The 20,657-nt window shown below is 39.8% G+C and overlaps 1 protein-coding gene and 1 long non-coding RNA gene across 32 annotated transcripts in view; one reads left to right on the forward strand and one right to left on the reverse strand.

Annotated features, from left to right (window-relative positions):
* KIF1B (kinesin family member 1B) overlaps positions 1 to 20,657 on the reverse strand; it is a 134,908-nt gene that overhangs the window by 16,550 nt on the left and 97,701 nt on the right. For 16 of the 31 annotated variants that reach the window (XM_070610851.1, XM_070610836.1, XM_070610847.1 and 13 more), the window contains 12 exons: positions 18,051 to 18,169; positions 16,994 to 17,079; positions 16,530 to 16,659; positions 16,189 to 16,351; positions 13,614 to 13,704; positions 11,716 to 11,834; positions 11,049 to 11,104; positions 10,393 to 10,431; positions 8,566 to 8,674; positions 7,077 to 7,143; positions 6,250 to 6,334; positions 3,675 to 3,780 (listed from right to left, as the gene is read on the reverse strand). In XM_070610851.1, the coding sequence (XP_070466952.1) occupies positions 3,675 to 3,780; positions 6,250 to 6,334; positions 7,077 to 7,143; positions 8,566 to 8,674; positions 10,393 to 10,431; positions 11,049 to 11,104; positions 11,716 to 11,834; positions 13,614 to 13,704; positions 16,189 to 16,351; positions 16,530 to 16,659; positions 16,994 to 17,079; positions 18,051 to 18,169 (1,170 nt within the window). The remainder of the gene's footprint in view (positions 1 to 3,674; positions 3,781 to 6,249; positions 6,335 to 7,076; positions 7,144 to 8,565; positions 8,675 to 10,392; positions 10,432 to 11,048; positions 11,105 to 11,715; positions 11,835 to 13,613; positions 13,705 to 16,188; positions 16,352 to 16,529; positions 16,660 to 16,993; positions 17,080 to 18,050; positions 18,170 to 20,657) is intronic. The other 15 variants (XM_070610855.1, XM_070610841.1, XM_070610850.1 and 12 more) reach the window with 1 other exon arrangement.
* On the forward strand, positions 13,501 to 17,794 carry LOC139081995 (uncharacterized). The gene is made up of 3 exons (XR_011537587.1): positions 13,501 to 13,566; positions 15,607 to 15,679; positions 16,966 to 17,794. It is a non-coding gene; the product is annotated as an uncharacterized lncRNA (long non-coding RNA).

The following is a 20,657-nucleotide window of genomic DNA, read 5'->3' on the forward strand; positions in this document are numbered from 1 at the left end:
GGATTTCTCAAAATGTTCTGAACAATGGCAGTGTATGTGTATCTTTTTTTAAAAAGCATTTTAGGCTACACTGTCATGTATCATATATCCTTCAGTTTTCTTCCCTAAATCAGATGAAGAGACGGGGAAAAAACTTCCTTCACTAGCAAACCAGTACTTTTTCCTATTGCAAAAGAATAAACAGATGAGACAAGCAGCCCTGGAGGGAGAAAGAGAAATGTTTAAAAATAAACAAACTAGTTCTCTTAGACTCAATTACCCAGATAGCTAAGTTGGTCTCTACTAACACACAAGACAAAGCACAGCAAACAGTGAACAATTATGCAAAGCTACAGAGCAACAAACCTTTTGAGCTTTTGACAGAGAGAGGACAGCAAAAGAAAAGAACAGAAAACAAAGCCTAAGATTCCATATGAAATGAGGGGAGTAACATTCTACTTCGTAATGTAGAAGAGGAAAACTCGAAGTGGGATAAGAATAAAATAGACAATTATGAATACAATGAGAAAATAATTAAAAACTCTACAAATCGTTTAAGAAGTTATATGTGAAGCTGTACCTATAGCAGAAAAACCCAGGGCACAAAGGGTACAGAATGAAGTCTTGCTCTATCCTAGGTTTGCATGAGGAAAACCACTAAATTAAAATAGCAGGCAAAGCAACATAAGACATAAAGCATTCTGATACATTAGAACGTTTATGTGCAAAAAAAGCAAACAGAAAATACCTAGGAATATCCTTATCAAGAAAGAGCCTGCAAAAACATAAAAAAACTGTTGTTAGTGCAGCAAACAAAAAGGAAAAAGAAGGAAAGAAAAAAGAAAAGCAGAAGAGAAAAAAACATATAAAAAAGAGAAATTTCCTGATAAGCAAGGTGAATTCAGGTGGACAAAATTCCATGGGACACAATTTGATAGAGGACTTACAATGACATGGGTCCCTCTCCTGAGACATTCAATTAAGGAAAATGCTGGGCATGGAAGGGAATGTGGACACCACCTCCATTAACATCCCTTTCAGAGGTGGCTTAGTATTGGAAATGGTAGGAAGTTGCTGCGGATTGAAGGGAAAAGCAAGTCGATCAGGTAACATAAATGTAGGACTGGGAAGAAAACGAGTAATGGCCCTTGTCAGTTACACTCCACTATCAATGTATCAGAAAAGTCCTCTAATGTGCATATATAACACATCCACACTGGAGCTCTGGAAGTTCAACTTTAACACTAGACCTCAGACAAATAGAACACAAGTTCTCTTAACCAAACTCCATTTAGCAAATTACCATATAACTTATGCTCTTCATGCCCCTAAAATATAGAGACTGACGTCCATTTCTCATTGGACATTCTAAACTAGAGAGATTATCTCGTATGCCCAGATAATTTGCTCCAAAGAGCTGAGGTGTGTGCTCATCAAGTGTCAGTAGTATTTGGTTCCACACCACTTTATGCAGTTGTATTTGTTATTATGATTACCTAATTTAATTAAATATTAGGCAAATCAATAAAATGAGGGCAAAAAATTTTTGTGTGAAACAAAACTAAGTGTGAAAACTAAGTTGAACAGTTTTTTTTTTTGCAAGGGAAGATTTGCCCTAAGCTGACATCTGTTGCTAATCTTCCTCCTTTTTTCTTCCTCCCCTGCCCCTAAAGCCCCAGTACATAGTTGTGTACAGTTGTAAGTTCTTCTGGTTCTTCTATGTGAGCCACTGCCACAGCACACCTACTGACAGACAAGTGGTGTGGTTCTGCCCCTGGGAACTGAACCCGGGCTGCTCAGGCAGAGCGTGCTGAACTTTAACCACTAGGCCATCACAGCTGGCTCTAAGTTGAACATTTTTAAAAGATTTGATAATGGTGAGTTGTTTAAAAACAGCTGTTCAGTTTGGGTGAGATCAATGTAAAAGAAAGGGGGAAATTATAAAATTTTAATGATAAATGATAAAGTTTAAAGGATTTTGCACTTAGATTTTTTTCACAGGTTTCTAGTTCTTATTCCACCAAATTGAAAATCATAGATGATGAATTTTGGTGTTGTTTTACAAGAAAGACAATCAGAAGTCCAGTAAATGAGCCTATAATTAAAGAGAAAAGGCCTTGGTCCTACAGCAAGAGCTTGACTAATGTACATTTATATAGTTTAATTGAAAACAAAAATGTTTAAAGTGTGTATATCTTCTTATTCTTAACTTCAGCCAGTTTTTTTAATTAATTAACTCTAAGCTTCTATTGTGAAAGATAAGCTGCTACTAACAAAGCCAAATTCATCTCCTACAGCCTCTAACCTGCTGCTGGGCATGAATCACAGGATTTCTGAAGGTTACTCTAATGTAGGCAAGTTTAGCACAACCAGCATTTCAACCAAACACCATCTTTCCCTGTGTACTTTCCTAAATACCCTAGAGAAATTTAAGATATAGTTCTCACAGTTGCAAAGAAAATGTGGTGAATGCCAGTTGAATACTTGCTATAAATGTCTGGAGAAGAGAGAATGCTATGTGGAGTTAATGCTGACTTCTGAGAAATAGTATTCTTCAAGATTTCGGCCAGAAATAGGCCAGGGAGCGTCAAAGCACCCATCGTTATCTCTGCCACTGCTCCTTTCAACACATACACATCCTCTCACACTCCTTCCCTGTCTCTCCACAGCCCATGCCAGCTCCTCTCACAGGCAAAAAGCAACAGACATTTGTTTCTTTTTTCTCTTTCTTATGCAAAACTATAACACAAGGAAATAAGGGAGAGAAATTAATCTTGGTCCAAACTTTTATTCTGTTTCTGCCTATTGTCTTATTTTTCCTCTTCCTCTTCCCAACATAGATGTGAGCAAGTGTTTCAGGAGCAGACAGAAGCCAGAAGTCCTGAATTGAAGGCAGTGCTCTGAGCTCACATTAGAACAGGCAGTAACTCGTTTCCAGGGCCTCACTATGTAAAGAAACAGAGTGTCTGTGCAGAATGACGGCACTCCTTTCTTGGGAAGGTAAGAGGGTCCCAGCAGACTGATTTCCAGTGTGACGTGACAAAGTAGTACAGCTGCCTACTTTAGGCATTGCCTCTCATCACTTGATTATAAAATGAAATTTTAAGGGAAACTAATTTGAAATTAAAAATAAAATAAAATTCATTATTTCTAACAGCTAATCTTGGTCAGAAGAGTTTATATTCATTTATCGCCTTTACGCATAAGTCAAAATGAAAAGCAAATACTGACAATCCTTGAGCCTATAGTGGCAGCAGCAAAGATTAAACACCAGAGGGTTCACCATACCTTGGAGGGCATGTTTCCATGACACTTAGGACCAAGAGAACCTTCTCCACAGCAACCACTTCACAGGAAAACATTTAGTCTTAACAATAATTAATTTGTACTATTAGATGCTTGGGTAGCATGCTGAGTTTTCTTTTTCTGCTTTTTCTCTATCACTGTGCTACATCTTCTCAAACTCCATAGGGGAGAGAACACTGCCATTCTCTAAGGTAAATGATCACATACACATATCTCCAATTATTTATTTACTTATTTTTGGAGAGCAAGGTAGGCAGGGCAGGAAATAAGGACTTTTGAAGTGAGAAGGGAATCAGCTTCTTCATCTGAACAGGAGTCACTAATGAGCAAAGACTCTAACGGTGCAGCCATCAACACCCAGGGCTGACAGCACACTCCCGAGGGCCCACCTGCTAGAGCTGTGGGAAGACTTCAGGTACTTGGCAGAGACGATATTTAGGGAGAGGATGGCATCAACTGCAGCTTCATCCACCTCAGCCTTATTCCTAATACGGCCTAAAGGAGAGAATAAAGAAACCACAACATAAGTACATTTAAAAACAAAACAAACTCATTATGCCAAAAAGAGACTTTTCAATCTGTGCGTAACTTCAGGTGCTGTAAGCATCATTTGATTAACAGTAGGATGGTCAGTTTTCCATTCCTCTCCACATTGTCTTCCCTTTACTTCCCACATTTAGTCAACTGTGAAACCTTATTGATTCTTTGTTCAAAAACGTTCTCATATTCATGTCAACTTTTATTCCAGTATCACTGCCCTGATCACAAAGGTCACCACCCTCTGATCTGGGACACTACAATAGCCTTTTTTTTTTCCTAAGCAAGATTCGCTCTGAACTAATATCTGTTGTCAATCTTCCTTTTTTTTTTTTTAATGTGAGCCACCGCTCAGCATGGCCACTGACAGACAAGCAGTGTGGTTCTGCACCTGGTTACCAAACCTGGGTCACGAAAGTGGAGTGTGCCGAACTTTAACCACTAGACCATGGGGGCTGGCCCTACAATAGCCATTTAACTTGTCTACTGGCTGCTCACATCTCCCCCTTTCCAATCCATCCTACACTCACCTTATACAAACTTCTTAAGCCATTGCCTTCACTGTACCACTTTCTTGCTCAAAATCCTACACCTCTGTTTTCAAATTAACACTAGGAGATGTGGCATTGCATAGAAGTTAAGAGTACAGTCTTTAGAGCTGGGCTGCCTGGATTCAAATCTCAACTTCAACACTTACTAGCTGTGAAGCTTGGGCATAGTATACTGTTCAACCTCTCTAAGCCTCAGTTTACTCATCTGTGAAGTAGGAATAACAATTCTTCCCCTATAAGATTGTTACAATCATGTTATATGTTTGTTATATTATGTTATATTAAAAATAAACTAATGTTTTTAGAGCACTCAGAAAAGCACTTGTCACACAATAAGCCCTATATAAGTGTTTGTTAAAAAAAAGATTAGCAAGTCATAGGGTTCTTCAGAGAAGCTTTAGTAACCACTGCCTCTGCACCCTACCCAATTCTTTCTTGTTGGAAAGCATCTCTTGCGTTTTGTGTAACAGTGTTCCATATAAAAATTCATTTTTAAAAAGCTTGAAAACCACTGCCCCAGACAGGAGTGAGTGTAATCTCCCTTCTGGAGGTTGCTAATCTGGTCTACAGATACTCAAGGGGTCTATGTATAGAATTCAGGAGGTCTGTAAGCTTGAATGGGGAATAAAAATTACAACCTTCTTTTCACAAACCTCTAACTGAAATTTGGCATTTCCTCCAATTATGAAGGGGAGGGACAAACCACAGGAGAATCAGCAGCACCTGTGACTCTGTCCTCAGTAGAAATCACAGACGTTTTCATATTACACTAATGTAAAATATCTTGACATTCATCACCACTTTGAAATGATAAAAATTAGACCCTCTACTTATTTAATGCATCAATAAAGAGCTTATATTACAAATTGGTTTAGTATTTTAACAATTTCAGTATTATTAGTTCCCTTTGTAATCCTAAATACTTTATTTTCTACATTTAAAAATATAATCCTGAGGCTTCACCACTGACAAAGGGATTCATGGCAATAAAAGGCTCCGACCCTTGGGGCCGGCCCAGTGGCGCAGCAGTTAAGTGCGCATGTTCCGCTTCTTGGTGGCCTGGGGTTCACCGGTTCGGATCCCAGGTGCGGACATGGCACTGCTTGGCAAAAAGCCATGCTGTGGTAGGCGTCCCACATATAAAGTAGGGGAAGATGGGCATGGATGTTAGCTCAGGGCCAGTCTTCCTCAACAAAAAGAGGAGGACTGGCAGTAGTTAGCTCAGAGCTAATCTTCCTCAAAAAAAAAAGGCTCCAACCCCCTGCTTTAGACTACCATTCTAAAGCTTACAATGTATAGTCAATGTTTCCCTCTCACTACTCCATAATTTAATTTCTCCACTCTGGCCAGGGGTTCTAGCAATTTGCATGTTAGACATCTTTCCCGACTCTTACTCAAAATGTTGCTGTGTGTGGAAAACAAAACAAAGCAAACAAAAATCATCTAATTTCTCTTGAATCTATTCAGATCCTCTCCCATAAAGCTAATCCAGTCCTCCTGGATCCTTTTCGTTGTTAACTCTCTTAGCACCAGTCTTTTTCACTTGTCCTCATTTTGGCACTCATCAAACTGCTTTAAACATATACACGTTGTCTCCTCAACTAAACTGCAAGCACACAATACTTCTCTATGTCCTCTCACAGCCTCTAGTACAGAACCATTCCCAGGGTAACTGAGGAAAATAATGGTCAGTTGAATAACATATCCTTAATGATGGGAGCTGAGAGACAAGAGCAGTTTCAAACTCAAGGCCTCTATATTCTCCATAGTCCGTGTTCTCCAGTCCAGTCTTCTGCACATTCCCTGTGCTCCATACAGGGACTAATGATATCTCTAAAAAGCCTGGCTCTGTCCACAGCCGATGGAACGTACTCACCTACCACCAGCTCGCGAACATCTTTCCAGTGGAGCTCACTCCCCTTCTCATGGATGATGGTCACTGTGATCCGTCGCTGGATGCCCTAGGTAGCAGAGCAGGGCTGCAATTTAGCTGTGGCAATCTATTATTTCCTCTTGTTTGCTGCTTTCTGGATTGTATGGTGTGGGGCGTGCAGGAATGAGAGGTAGGGAAAGGAGGGAAATGCTGTCCACACTGTTACTCTAAACAAAGGGACATAGGACAGGGAGTGAAGAAGAGCCAGGTTCTGAAACGGCTTTAGGAACAGATGTCTAGATTGTATGTCCTAGAGTATGAGAGCCCCAGCTCCTATGCCCAGCTGGGTCATAAGCATTTTTCAGCACTGACTGAATCTACTTTTGATTTACCAAAGGGGGAACCTATATTTCATGGCCAGATCTTTAGTCCATTGAAACTTTCACCCTCTATCCCCTTTAAAAACTTTTGGCTGTGAAAGCACAGTTTGCAAACATGAAAATTATACACAACAAAATGAAAATTGTATAAAATGACATGGGAGCTGTACAAACTATGTAGTAATTGAATGAAACAAACTCTTTTTCAAAACAGCTCCTCTAAAATGTATTTATATATAAAAGCAAGAATATATATAAGCCAAGGTCTGAGAAAGAAACACTAAAAAACAAACATACAAAAAAAGAAAAAACAGGATAAGACAATGTCCCCCCACCCCTGAATCTACCTTAAATGGAGACGAAAAGCAGAAAAACAAAGTTATTATGCTTCTTATTCTGAACTTGTTTTGGTGTTCCCTCATAGGCTCTCTTTTGCTCCCTCATTAGTACCTGGTGAAGCAAAAATGTCCCCTGGCAGGGCAGGCCTGCTGTATGGTCAACCACAGCTGGGATATACCTATAAAAACAGAAACACAAGAGAAAGAAGAAAGACAGAATGCTTACGCTAACTAAGTGCTACTTCATCTGCAAGGTCTTCCCTAGCTGCTACAGTCCCCAGTGGTCTTTGTTTTTCTAAACTCCAATCCCATGCCTTTCTTACCATTTGGGCATTTAATCATACAGCCATTTGCACTTAAATCTTTTCGCATATCTGTGTCTCATCATTCCTACTAGAGACAAATGCTCAAAGGACAGTAACATCCTGTGGCTCCATCCCAGCCCCTACGTAACAGATATTCCATAAATAATGTATAACTGCAACAGCAAGTGTCGGAAGATAAGAAAGAGAGAATTTCAGATTCTAGATAGTTTTTTAAGAATCAGAAAGTGATAAACTCAGTAGAAACTATTACTGTAACTACCTTTCCCTCATAATGCAAGTTATAAGCACATTATACATCTGTCTTGGGAAAGTCAAATTTTTTAAAACAATGTCACTACAGAAAACTACATATAGGATTGGTAGAGCCATTCCTCACACGTAACAGGAATTCAATGCACGTTTCATGGAGATGATCATGATGGTGGTACTCAGCACTTATAAATAGAGGATCATTAGGGTAACATTTATCCGCTACCCTTTACATTAACTGATACAGCCTCTTGCCTGTTTCAGGAGTGGGATCTCTTTTATTTGTATTTTTTCAAAAGCGTTTTAGAGACAACTATAAACCATAATTATACTCACCACTTACTTAACACAGCTCATACAGAGAAAGCAAGCTGATGTTGATCATTTTGATCTAGAACAATAGTCCTCAACTAGGGGTGATTTTGCCCCCTAGGGGACATTTGGTAATGTCTGAAGACATTTTTGGTTGTCATACTGGAGGGGAGGTGCTACTGGCATCTTGTGGGTCGAGGCCAGGGATGCTGCTAAATATCCTACAATGCACAGGATGGCTCCCCACAACAGAAAATTATCTGGCCCAAAATAGCGCCAAGGTTGAGACACCCTGGTCTAGGTAAACATTCTGCCCCCAATGCCCTCACTAAGATTACTAAGATAAGTCTTGACTGTATGATGTGCAATATGCTTCTGATTCCCTTTACTTTGCTGCTGATCAAACATACTATGTAGGGTTTCTTCTCTCATAACAAAGTGCCATTCTCCATGATCTTGCTGTTGCTAACACAAAGGGAAATTATTACTGAATAGTAAACAATTACTGAATAATAAAAAATATACTGAATAGTCAGCTTGCTGATAAACACCTGATTCAAAGAGTAATACCAAGACCACTAAAATTCAATTCAAAACAGGAATCTGACAGTGACAATGATTCATGAACCTGAATATAAGAAGAGAGACTCAAAATTACATTTTCTATTTTTGAAAGACTTAGCCTTATTTCAAAATTTAGAAAGTTGGACTTACTCTCCTGTAGGCTCCAGTTCACTGATCTCAAACCAAACCAGAAGATCATACTTGCTCATGCTCTGGCCAAGGCTGGTTTTGCTCATGGTGTTTAACTTGGTGGCTGGAACTTTTAAAAGTTTTGAGAAAATGTCAAAAGCTGGTCTAAATCTACTAAGTAAAAGTATAAGTTCTAACATCAGTCTTCAACAACACACTTGGAAAAGGTAGCAAGAGTCAGGGGATAAATTTCAATGCAGAAGACCCAGAGAACCCTCACCATCAACTACCTTGGTACCTCTAAATTCAGAGAACAAGGAAAATGGAGAGTCAGTATCTTTCTCCCTCTCAACCAACTGTATCCAACAATGAGAAAACAGGTTTCATGCAGAGTAAATGTGCTCAAAAAACCTCCCTTAGAGTCTCACATTTGGTGGCATGCAGAGCATCGTAACCATGTGGGAGAGACCCATGTGGGTAGAGCCTCACACATCACAGGCCCTCATCAAAGCTGGTGTGGGGGAGTGGAGACTCATCCTCCAACTCAGCAGTTCCCAAACCTCCCTGTAGGTGAGAGTCACCTGGGGAATCTTGAAGGCGGCAAAGCCCAGCCCACACCCCAGGCCAATTCAATCTCAATCTCTAAGGAGGTGGGACCCAGTCCTCTGAGAGGTTTGAAACGCCCCAGGTGATTCCAATGTGCAGACAAGTTTAGGAACCACGAGTCAAATATATAAATACAGGATTCTGTAAATGTTCTTATGTTACACATTTTCTTCAGATTTAAATTCCATATTCTTAACTGTATTGATGAAATAAATTAGCCAAAAACCCAGTATTTCCAAGAATTTCAGATTCTACATGGTGGGCACTTTGAAACACTACAGAGAAATTCTAAAATCTGGCAATACAAAGACGGTCCTCTGCCCAGAATCTGGGAGCACTAGAGTGACAGTCCAATGGCTTGGGATCTAATTATTGCTCAACCACTAACTAGCTATGTGGCTCTGACTGAGTTACTTAACTTCCGGGTGTCTGCTTCCTCATCTATAAAATGAAGATCATGATATTTAGCCTGCTATCTCAAAAAGATATTTTTTTAAAGATTGGCCTTAAGCTAGCATCTGTGGCCAGTCTTTTTCTTTTTCTTCTTCTTCTCCCCAAAGCCCCCCAATACATAGTTGTATATTCTAGTTGTAGGTCCTTCTAGTTTTGCTATGTGGGACACCGCCTCAGCGTGGCTTGATAAGCAGTGCTAGGTTCGTGCCCAGGATCAAAACCGGCAAAATCATGGGCCGCCAAAGCGGAGTGCACAGACTTAACCACTTGGCCACTGGGCTGGCCCCTCAAAAAGGTATTGTGAGGATCCACTGACACATGTATCTAAAGGCCTTTATGAGTCATACAGCACCATTCCAATGTGGAGCCTATCAGCATTATTCACTCCAGCTGAATTCCACAAGAGTTAGCCATGCTTAACAAGAAAAAAAAATAGGGCTACTGATTCTGGTAGTCATCTGAGGGTCAGAAAACAAAACCAGAAGCATGCAAAAAATAAAATCTACTAGTAAAAATCTTTACAATTAAAAATACTGTTGCGAAGAATCTAAACAAACAAAATAAGGAGCCCCTCAGCCCTAGGGTGATGTGGAAAAGGCACAAGCAGCCAAGGTGCGTCCTAAAATCTCTCTGAAGGAAATGTGACATGGTCTTGACATTGTGCTTAGCTCTACATTCAGCTCAAGGAGCAAACAGAAATGTCAGTGCTTCATACACAGAAAGCCAGGCTTTAGGACAAGCCCCTGAGGATGGTTCTACATCTAAGGCAGAGTGAATTTAGCTACTAACCATCTCGTTTAGGTAACCTCTCGCTCTGGCAGCTGGGAACTGGCAGAAAGAGAAAAGGCGGCAATGTGTCAGCCCCATCCTGGAAGGTGGCAACAGCCGAGGACGCAAGCACATTGGCGTGCTCAGAAAGTGTGTCCAACACATGCACATTCACATAGCCAGATACGAGAAATCGAATCAGTTCAATCTTTCTCTCATGGTCTGATGGCAGGATGGAGATGAGGAGGAGAGAAAGAGAGTGAGCAGGGGGTGGGGTGGGAATGTGGCAAGTGAGCAATGAGGAAAAAGGATGAAAATAAACAAAGAGAAATCAAAACAAGATAAACGAATGTGCAGAATAAATTTAATATGCACAGAAATGCCCAGTCACCTGACAGTTACGGGGAGTTACATACAAAGCAGAGAGATTTAACAGGGAGCTTATCAAAATCTGCAATAAGAAGACCAGAGATTTGGCAGGGATAGAGCCCTATTGTTTCTTACTTCTTATTTTAAATCAGGGACCAAGAATTCTAGTTCCTATTAGATACAGGAGTATGTAAGGACACACACAAGTGTAGCAGGAATTTGAATATGATTTTTATCTGAAAAGTCATTCAGAATAAGAGATGTAGTCACACACAGAACATCATGCAAAAGACAAAGCTAGAGCTCACCTGGCTTGGAGAGTGGCATGGGCGGAGGGAAGAATCGTCGAGATGGCTGAGGTGGACTGCAAAGGAAGGGAGACAAAGTTCTTCAAGACTAAAGAGCCTCATGTTGACACTAATGGCATGTTTAAATCCCCTTTAGAAACAGATCGTTTGCACTTTCAACTGTGGCATAGTATCAGATAACAGACATAACCTCACATAGTAAAACTGGGGCTAACATATTTTAATAAAAGTCCCCTTGTAAGTCATAGCTAATAAAAAAATTAACACTGACACTCTGCCATCATCCAAAAGTCTCCGTCATTGCTCTGCTCACCAATCTTGATGTCTCCATTTAGAGCTTATGATTCATAAAGTTCTGGGTGGTTAGGAGCATTATACATGATTTTCATATTATATCCCTATCATCTCACATTCCTATCCTATTCAAAGACTCTTCTCACAGAAAGATGGTACTCAGGGTCACCAGGGCAAAATTCAATCTTCTCTACCTACAATTAGTAATTAGATGGCTTAGAAAAAAGGTGGTGAAGATTCTAAAGAGAAAACACAGGGTAATATATAAAACTATTATTTAGTTATCTTAATCCCTCAAAAGATTTCTTCCTTTCCAGCAAGTGACAATAACAACATCATCAACAACAAAAACTGTTGCTTATTTGGTCCAAACCTGTTAAGCTCCTGTCCTTGCAGGTGAAGTGGGTGCTGCTGATAATGCCCAAAGACTTCAAATACTATTGGCTTAGTTTTGATGTATTCCACAAATGATTCAGTGACCTCCACTGCAATCTAATAAGGAATAAAGCCAAGCTAGATTAGAGAAAGATCTATTATAAGAAAACTCATATTTTTGCTGCAAACAGAACTTTAGCACTTTTGAGCACCCAGTATGTTCTGGGTATTTTACTATGCAGACCTGCCACACCAAAGGATAGGCGCTCCTCTCTGATTTTCATCTAAAGCAACTTTACTAAGTTTTGGCATTCAGGACCCTCAAGCATCTGCCCCAGCTGACCTCTGGCCGGCCTGCTGCCCTTCTCACACTTATCGTTTCAGCTCAGTCAACCTCACCTGCTGCTCCTTTCGCCTGCTCTGTCCCCTGTTGTGCCCGAGGATTGGCCCAGGCTGCAGCCCTGCCTGGAAGGCCTTTCCATATCTCCATACCTCTAAGTCATTCCTATACTTCAAGGCCCAGCTCAAATAGCGGCAGCAATATGGAAAAATGACTGCTGACTATGTGCCAGGTACAATGCCAAGTCTGACCCTTCTTTTCTTATTTATACTACATCCTTCAGGAAATTCCCCCACCTCCTTTCTCCACCCAACCATCCATCTCCCAAACAGAAGAAGTAACGTAAAGTATCTTTCCATTAATGGAAATAACTTTCCCTTCTCTCTACTCCCACTGCATTTAAAGAATATCTTTCTAATGTCTTTATATCTTGTACTACTGTTGTTTAAATACGCATTTTATTTCCCCTATCATAGTCCTAAGCACTTCAGGGGCATAATCATCTGTGATTGATTTGTGCATTCCCCAGTGGTGTCAGGCACAGTCCTTGAGTACAATAAGCCAATCAATATTTATCATACACACGCATGCTCATATTTATACAATTAAACATTAAAAAGAAAATAGTGCGTTTTGTGTTTGCTTGTTCCATTTTTGGAGTTGTCCCTTCCTCTTCTACTTTAAGGAGTGGATATGACTAGGAAGAAAATAAGACACCGTTTCATGTAATAGTGAAGATCCTGGATGCTAGAACTACATTTCTGTGGGTTCAAATCCCACCACTACCTCATCCTAGCTTTGCAATCTTGGCGAGTGACTTTAACTGCTCTGTGCCTCAGTCATCTCAGCTGTAATATAGGTATTATGATAGTGTATGGCATAAAGGTGAGGATTAAATGAATTAAGATACAAAAAAGCACTTAGAACAGTAACTGACAGAAACTAAGTTCTCAATGAATGTTAGCTATTGTTATGAGGATGACGACTTTTGAACAGAGTTTGAGAGAACCTTCCTAGAGGATATGGAAGGTCTGTTTTCTTATTCCATATATGAAAGAGTTGTAGGAGGTATTAACGGATTAGTCATAGCATCAGCTGCAAGGAAAACAGACTCTAAATCTTAATTTAGCTACACAAGGTATTTAATAGTTTCCACATTATTTGCAACAGAGCAATGTATCTTATGGTTTAAAGGACAATATATTAACTTTAACAAATCTCATGTTAAACATATTTTTTCTAGGAAGAAACACTAAAAACAACTCGCTACATGCAAACTGATGGAAGATTTTATTGGCAAACCAACCCCCACACTACTCACGGGACCCATTGTAATTCTGAGAAGCAGCCTGGCTGCTCTGTCCACTGAGGATTAGCTCACCACTCTGGCCACTCCCTCCATTGTCTATTCTCCCCACAGAGCTCCCCCTAGCACAGCAGCTCAGATCATCATCCTTCCTCTGCTGAGAAAGGCACACATGACGCCTGCCTCATACCAGCCGCTTCAAGGTACACAAACCTACAAAATGTTTGGAAAAAATGAACCTGTCACTTACATTCTGCACATGATAAAAGCCCAGAGGACTTCCTCTGCCATTGTTTTTGAGGGGTTCAGTGGAGAATGCTTCGTCATGGCGATGCAAAAAGCTTAATAAAAAAATAAGACACATGAATTTCACATTAAACAATTTCATCAAGATCTATGTTTTAAGAGCGCAACTTGAATCCTATGGAAAGAGGCATCCTACTTAAGCAGAGTCTTTAAGTGAGCCAAGTTATTTGTATTTCCTTGTCAAGAACATTTTCCACATCATTCAAATAGCATTTTAGATTTTATTTCAAAAATGAGTGAAAATTAACTGACCCTAATCACTTAGCTATGTGGATGTATACGCAAGAATATCTTAGTGTGAAAAATGAATTCAGTGAACTGTTCCTTTGTAGAAGTTTTTTACTGAGAACAAAAATTATGAAATCATTTTGTGTAGGAAAGATCTAGCAGATGCAAGTTTCTATAAGGCAGTACCAAAGCCTGTGTTTGGCATACTTGCCTAGAGTCTAAGACCAGCTAAGAGCAGATTCAAATGTCACCTCTTCCAGGAAGTCTTCCCTGACTCATCCAAACAGTTCTGTGTTCCCACAGCACTAGGGACCTATTTTTTTTCCATAGCAATGATTTCACTGTTTATAATAATGTATTTATACACCTATCTCCCCAAAAGAGAGTGAGTGTCTCCTATAGGGCTCAAAATACAGAAGAAACTCCTGAAATATTTGTTGAATCAGTAGGCTATATTTATTCATTCTCACAAGTAGTGAGATTTTATTGTTCTCTCTTTCTATTATTAGTCTGAAATAAAAAGTGGAGAATTAAAAAATACTCAATACAAAGATTTACTGTCAGATAGAAAATATCCATCAGAATAACATTCCATACCCAGCAAGAAAGAAGGGAGAAAAAGAAAATGAACAGAGAATAGAGGGACCAGGAGTATGAACTCCTTGTCTTCCAAGGTAGTTCAGTGAGTCTGAGGAGAGTGGTGTACTTTTGCTGGGCATTCCAAATCACCGATGTCACGTGTTGCTGGCATTGTAGCATTCTGTTACATGTACCTTTATAAAACTATTTTCTTTCTTCTCATTCTTCTCCTTACCTCTCTCCCTCTCCTTCTCTTACTTCTTACTCCTTTTTTTTTTCTTCCAATTTTTTCCTCTCTGGACCATACACTGTACCTGCCAGAGGCCCCATGGGCATTAGCTGATCTCTGATCTACACTCTTCCACTGGTCTGCTTGGAGCAGGTACAAATATCCTGGGGTTCCACACTGGTGACACATGAAATCATTCACATTGCTCTACAGCTGTGTCTTTCTCAGAGGCCAGATGAGAGTCTATAAAAACCCAAGAAGAATTTGAGTCTTCTTTCAACAGGAGTCAACACGCCCTTTCCTCCAGAGCTAACGCCAGGTCGAGATACGGCTCTCTTAGGAAATACTGCTCTCTTAGGGAGATTTCAGGGCAAAAGTCAACACACCACTATTGCCCTTTCAGACGTCAGTTAACCAAATAGATCTTTCCCATAAAACATATCAGTTACCTGACTAGAATAATAGCGAAAGCTTAAAAAACTGATTCATCTAGCCAACTCCATCCCACCCTAAATTTAATGCTGCTAGTGAAAACACATTAAATGGGCAAAATCAATATTGGAAGGATAATATTTCAATAACAATTATGAGTTATAGCAAATGATATTAGTGGCTTACTATGCAGTAATCACTTTAACTCAGGACTTGGCTAAAATTTATATAAAGGCAAAGCTTTATAAACTGCATTAGGACCTCTAAGAAGGCGAAGGCACACACTGAGGGGAGAGGGATGGCAGAACTCTAAAGCAGCCTTTTGGTGGCAGGAGTAGTAAACTGGGCTTCAGGAATGGGGTGAGTCAGACTTCCTTTTCTTGTACTGTGGCCCTTTCTGAGTACTGAAAAGACATATTGATGTTTGGAGGTATTAAAACTTACGATTCTCAAAAATGTGTTTTCCTAGGGATGTCCTGAGAAGAAAGCATCTAGAGTATGGCATTCAAGAGGCTTACAGGCTAGAAAGAGCTTGCATGTGGGTGAGAAATGAAACCTGTCACATCTTCTCTACATAGTACCTTTTTTTCAGTTGATGTTGAATTTTACTGTTCTTTACACTATTTAAATTTTCCTTTTCCCAAGTATTAAATAGGCAAATTCGCAGCTGGATAATTCACTGCTTTCAGACTTATTTACTAATAAGAGATTTCAGCATGAAGAGTATTAAAAAGACTAATAGTCTTCTATTCTAATAAATAGCTTCTTATCTGGATTAGATCCTATATTCTTGGCCAAGGGGGACAGTCTCAAACAGAATCTTCTACCAGGATGCACGGCCATGCTCCTCCCCACAATGAACCCTGTTTCATTCCATTGTAGGTTTCCAGTTCTTACTTCCATCTTGAGTGAAGAAACCATTTTATTTCAGAGACTGGCAGTCGTTTAACTCTCAAGAGTGTTAATATCTCACAAATGTAAAGCACTCTACAGTGCGCAAAGGACGCCACCTGGGTTAAATGCTAGGAGGCAGAGCAAAGGGGTGGCTTACTTGAACTGACAGAAGATATCTGCATACTCTGGGAGGATTCCACTGGCCTGCAACACTGTTACACGGAAAGTGAAGGCACTGCCCAGTTTCAGGTGGTTGCCAATCTCTTCAGAAAACCCTTCCATTACCATCTTACCATCCAGCAAAGTGCTTGACTTCAAATCTAAAGAGGGTCAAATGAATACACATATGGTTCAAATAATGCACACACCACCTTTCAAAGAAGAGAGAATAAGGCATTCTTTCCACTCCTAGCTGATGAAAGCGACTATCTCCCTTGACAATGGTCAATATTTTCCCCCTTTGAAAATGTCCCCAATCATAGTAAACTGTCTACGCACCCAAGTCATTCATTCGGTTGATTTCTTCTGGAGGAGTGATGACTTCAGAACTCTGACCCTGTCCTTCCACAATCCTCAGCTCCTCCAAGGAGAGACCAGAACGAGTCATTGCAACTGAAGAAAAGTCACTCTGAAAACAAGGCAGGGTAGATTAATACATAGCATGGTTTTCCTCAGTTTCCTTATTTATGTTTAATTGCCTAACAAATAATAGAGACTGGAAAATTATGTGGATTAAGAGCTGCCTGAGAAAAGACAATACAATAAAATAGAAATGTTGGGCCTTCACCTTTACCACTGCGATTGTTCGACATGTCCCAAATTCTACTGAACAACCCTGTAGTTACCCATACTTGTTAGTTCTAGGTAGAAGAATTGTTCTCCAGTGTTGAACATCCTCCTTATAAACCTGTCTATTTCTTTCTCCTTCCATAAGGTTATCCTCTTCCTGGAAGCCTTCTCACCTGATTAAAGTACTCGTTATCAAAAGATATTTTAGCTGTTCCCGACTGTCGAATTCCAGAGCCATAATCAGGAGCTTCTTCATCCGCTAAGCAGGAAAAAAAATAAGCAAGGATTGAATGAGACTACAAATGGGGCAGAGGGGGAATGACTCCTATTGGATTACAGAATAAATAGGAAAGTAGCAGAGACTTAGGGTTCAAGAACTTTAATACAAGAGGAGACACTAAAGAACAAGTCTTTTGTATAATAAAGACAGAGACTGGAGCAGTAAAGTCACATGGGCTGCTTCCAACTCTAATCAGGTAAATTTACAACCTCCTTAGCTCAAATGACACTAGTGAGTAAAGAATCAGTTTTATTCTTGATTTTGCCCAAATGTCATACTTAGACATACTGATCCCTTTACTTAGCAAGATTGTATACAACAATACTCAACAAATATTTGAAAATATTAGATTGTACTTGTGGAAAATTCCATAAACTCAACACTGGTGGCTATGCCAGAGATTTCCATGGGGGAAAAGCTAAAAGGTCACTAAACACAGCATAGTGTTTAGAAATTAAAACAGAAAAATTATAGGAAACAGCCACATTCTTTCCTCGGAATGTAGGCTGGATCATGGAAAAGTGTTAAGTATCAGAATCTTGATCCATGCATTACAAAATAGTAGCCAAAGGACAGAAATGTCTAGCAGAAGCACTCTGAGAGAAAATTAGGCAAGAAAAAGTCCTGAAAATCCTTTGTTACTTCTGAAGCAGTTAAGATACATTATTTAAAATACAAATGGCTTTTATAAAGTTAATCCAAGAGTTGTTCTTAATGTTAAAGGAAATCCTTTTGCCCCATTATTCCAAAAGAGCAGTAGCCCAGACTAAACACAATCTATTTATGATACTTGGGAACAATAGTTAGAAAGGAAGCAATAAAAGCTTTCTCTGAGATAGACAAACATACCACAGTTTGTACATGTAACTGAAGTGTGGCCCATACAGAACTGGCCTGCTTTGTCCTAGGCAAAGAATCCATGGCTCTCATTTCAGAAGAGGGTCACCCACCTGCAATGGCTTGTACAGCCACGCGAAGAAATCCCCGCACTTCGCCCTTCTCGCTGACAATGGCCACCCTGTGAATCAGGGGCACAGGGTACAGCAGGTTGCTCAGGTAAACAAATGCTCTAGAGACAGAAACCGGAAGACAAACATCTGAGCATCCCACAGACAGAGAAGCTGGCTTTCAGATTTACTGCAAATATCTTCATGAAACTGTGAGCTGGCTTCTGGGTCTTATCTTAAGGTCAACTCTATGTTCTGTACTCAGACTGTCCCCAGCTGCCTTTTCAGCAGACAATATATAAACAAATGCAAATGCATGGTAAAGCAACTGACAAAGACCAACTGACACCAAATTACTCCCTATAAAAATTACCAACATAGGTAAAAGAGTTCACAATTGGAAGAAGACTTTCAAGATACTGCTCTATGAATACTGCTAAAGTAGGGGAAAGGGAGACTGCTAAAGAGCTTAACTTTTTAACATAGGAAATTACAAAGAGGTCTGTTTTTGTTTTTCCCAATAGATAAAACAGAAATCAGGAAACAAAAAAGGTAAGGAAATGTGACTCAAATACAGTTAATAACTCTCAAATAGACTTCAAGTCACAGCATTATGGGTCTTTATTTTTACTCTAAGAAATGACTATTATCTTTAGGCAGGGTGACTGACACATATGGGCAGAGAGGCTATGTGGCCATAAGTCTCTGAGTTGCGAGCTTATAGGAGACTACAAGGGCATCAGTATAAATGCCAAGGGAGAAGAAGATAGCTGATCCCTAAAGGGTTGCTTTTGCTCCTAGAGTCCAAAACCTAATTCAGAAATGCATATATTAAAGGTAAGTTACAGACCCAATTTTCTATTTCAAATGAACTAGCAAAGTCCTATCACATTTGTACTTTTTTTTCTTCTTTCATTATTTTGTAGCTATTGATTTTTTTTAAAGCAATAAAAACTGGTGATCACAAAGCTTAACCATGTTCATCCCAATTAGTGGATGGGAAATAAAATCTAGTTCCTGCTGTTACTCCTGTCTTCCCACTGGGTATATGCTGATCTTTGAACACAAGACAAGACAAAGAGCAAACATTTGCATCAAGAAATCAAACATAACTAAACATGACACATATGCCTGTCTGCTTCTCTTCCTGCTCTGAAGTCTACTTTAAAACAAAGAGAAAACGAAGATGGAGTGGATTCTTGGGATTTCAACTCAAAGTAATGAAAAAAATTCTGAATAGACAAAATACACCACAGGAAAACAAATGTTAATAAAACTTTAAGAGCATAAATGAAATATGAATGAAGAGGATAACAAAAATAACTGCAAGTGAACACTGAATCAGATCAAATGATGTCCACTTCCCTTTCAGTCTGCTCCAAAGGCTGGGAGGGCAATGCCAAGAAACAGGGTTAAAGCTTTGTTTAAAAAATTTAAAAATGAAAAGTCTTCTGGAAAGGATTACAAACAAGACTCTCAAATATCAACTACTGTGATAGACTTTAAAGACTACGAATTTGGTATAAGTTACCAAATGGATAATTTCACTTCCGAAGTCAGCACACATACAGACCACCTTCCTTTCTGATTGGCATTCCAGCCAGACATGCCCACTTTCAATGCCTGGGTCATTTAGAGAGCCATCAACGATGCTCTGGTCCTTGCGTGGAGTCTTCTCTGAACTCTACTACCCACCTCATGCCTTTGATTTCACATCTTCAGGTCTTATCCCAAACACCACTCTCTCATGACAGGTCCCCCCAATGTTATATGATCTCCGTGACACACATGATTCCATCATTGCTATGATTTACATTTATTTACGTGATTATTTAATTCGTCTGTCTCACCCACCAGACTGTAAGCCTATGAGGGCAGGAACCATGTCTGGGTTTGCTTGCCACTGTCTGCAGAGGGCCGGACATTACTATTAGTTACTCAGTAAATATCTGGTAAGTGATTAAATATCTATGAACATAAATGAACAGGAAAATGATTTGTCCTTTAAGTGGAAGATTCTTCAGAAAAATGGGTTACACCAGAGATACAGAAGCAAAGCCATCCAACTTTATATTAGGTTGATTTTCAAAGCCATCCTCATGTTGGATATTAACTATTTACTTCCTCTACTTTATATGTGGGATGTCTGCCACAGCATGTCTTTTCTATTTTTAAGATTTTATTTTCTCTTCCTCTCCCCAAAGCCCCCCAGTATATAGTTGTACATTTTAGCTGTGAGTCTTTCTAGTGTGGCACGTGGGACACCACCTTAGCATGGCTTGATGAGTGGTGCTAGGTCCGTGCCCAGAATCCAAACCAGCAAACTTGGGGCCACTGAAGCAGAACAAGCAAACTTAACTGGGCCAGCCCCCCTAGAAGGTGTTTAGAGTCCTGACTATACTTAATTTTTTTTTTTTCCTTTTTCTCCCCAAAGCCCCCCAGTACATAGTTGTATATTCTTCGTTGTGGGTCCTTCTAGTTGTGGCATGTGGGATGCTGCCTCAGCAGGGTTTGATGAGCAGTGCCATGTCCGCGCCCAGGATTCGAACCAACGAAACACTGGGCCGCCTGCAGCAGAGTGCACGAACCTAACCACTTGGCCACGGGGCC

Source organism: Equus przewalskii, chromosome 2, assembly GCF_037783145.1.
Source record: "Equus przewalskii isolate Varuska chromosome 2, EquPr2, whole genome shotgun sequence".
NCBI classification, from domain to species: Eukaryota; Metazoa; Chordata; class Mammalia; order Perissodactyla; family Equidae; genus Equus; species Equus przewalskii.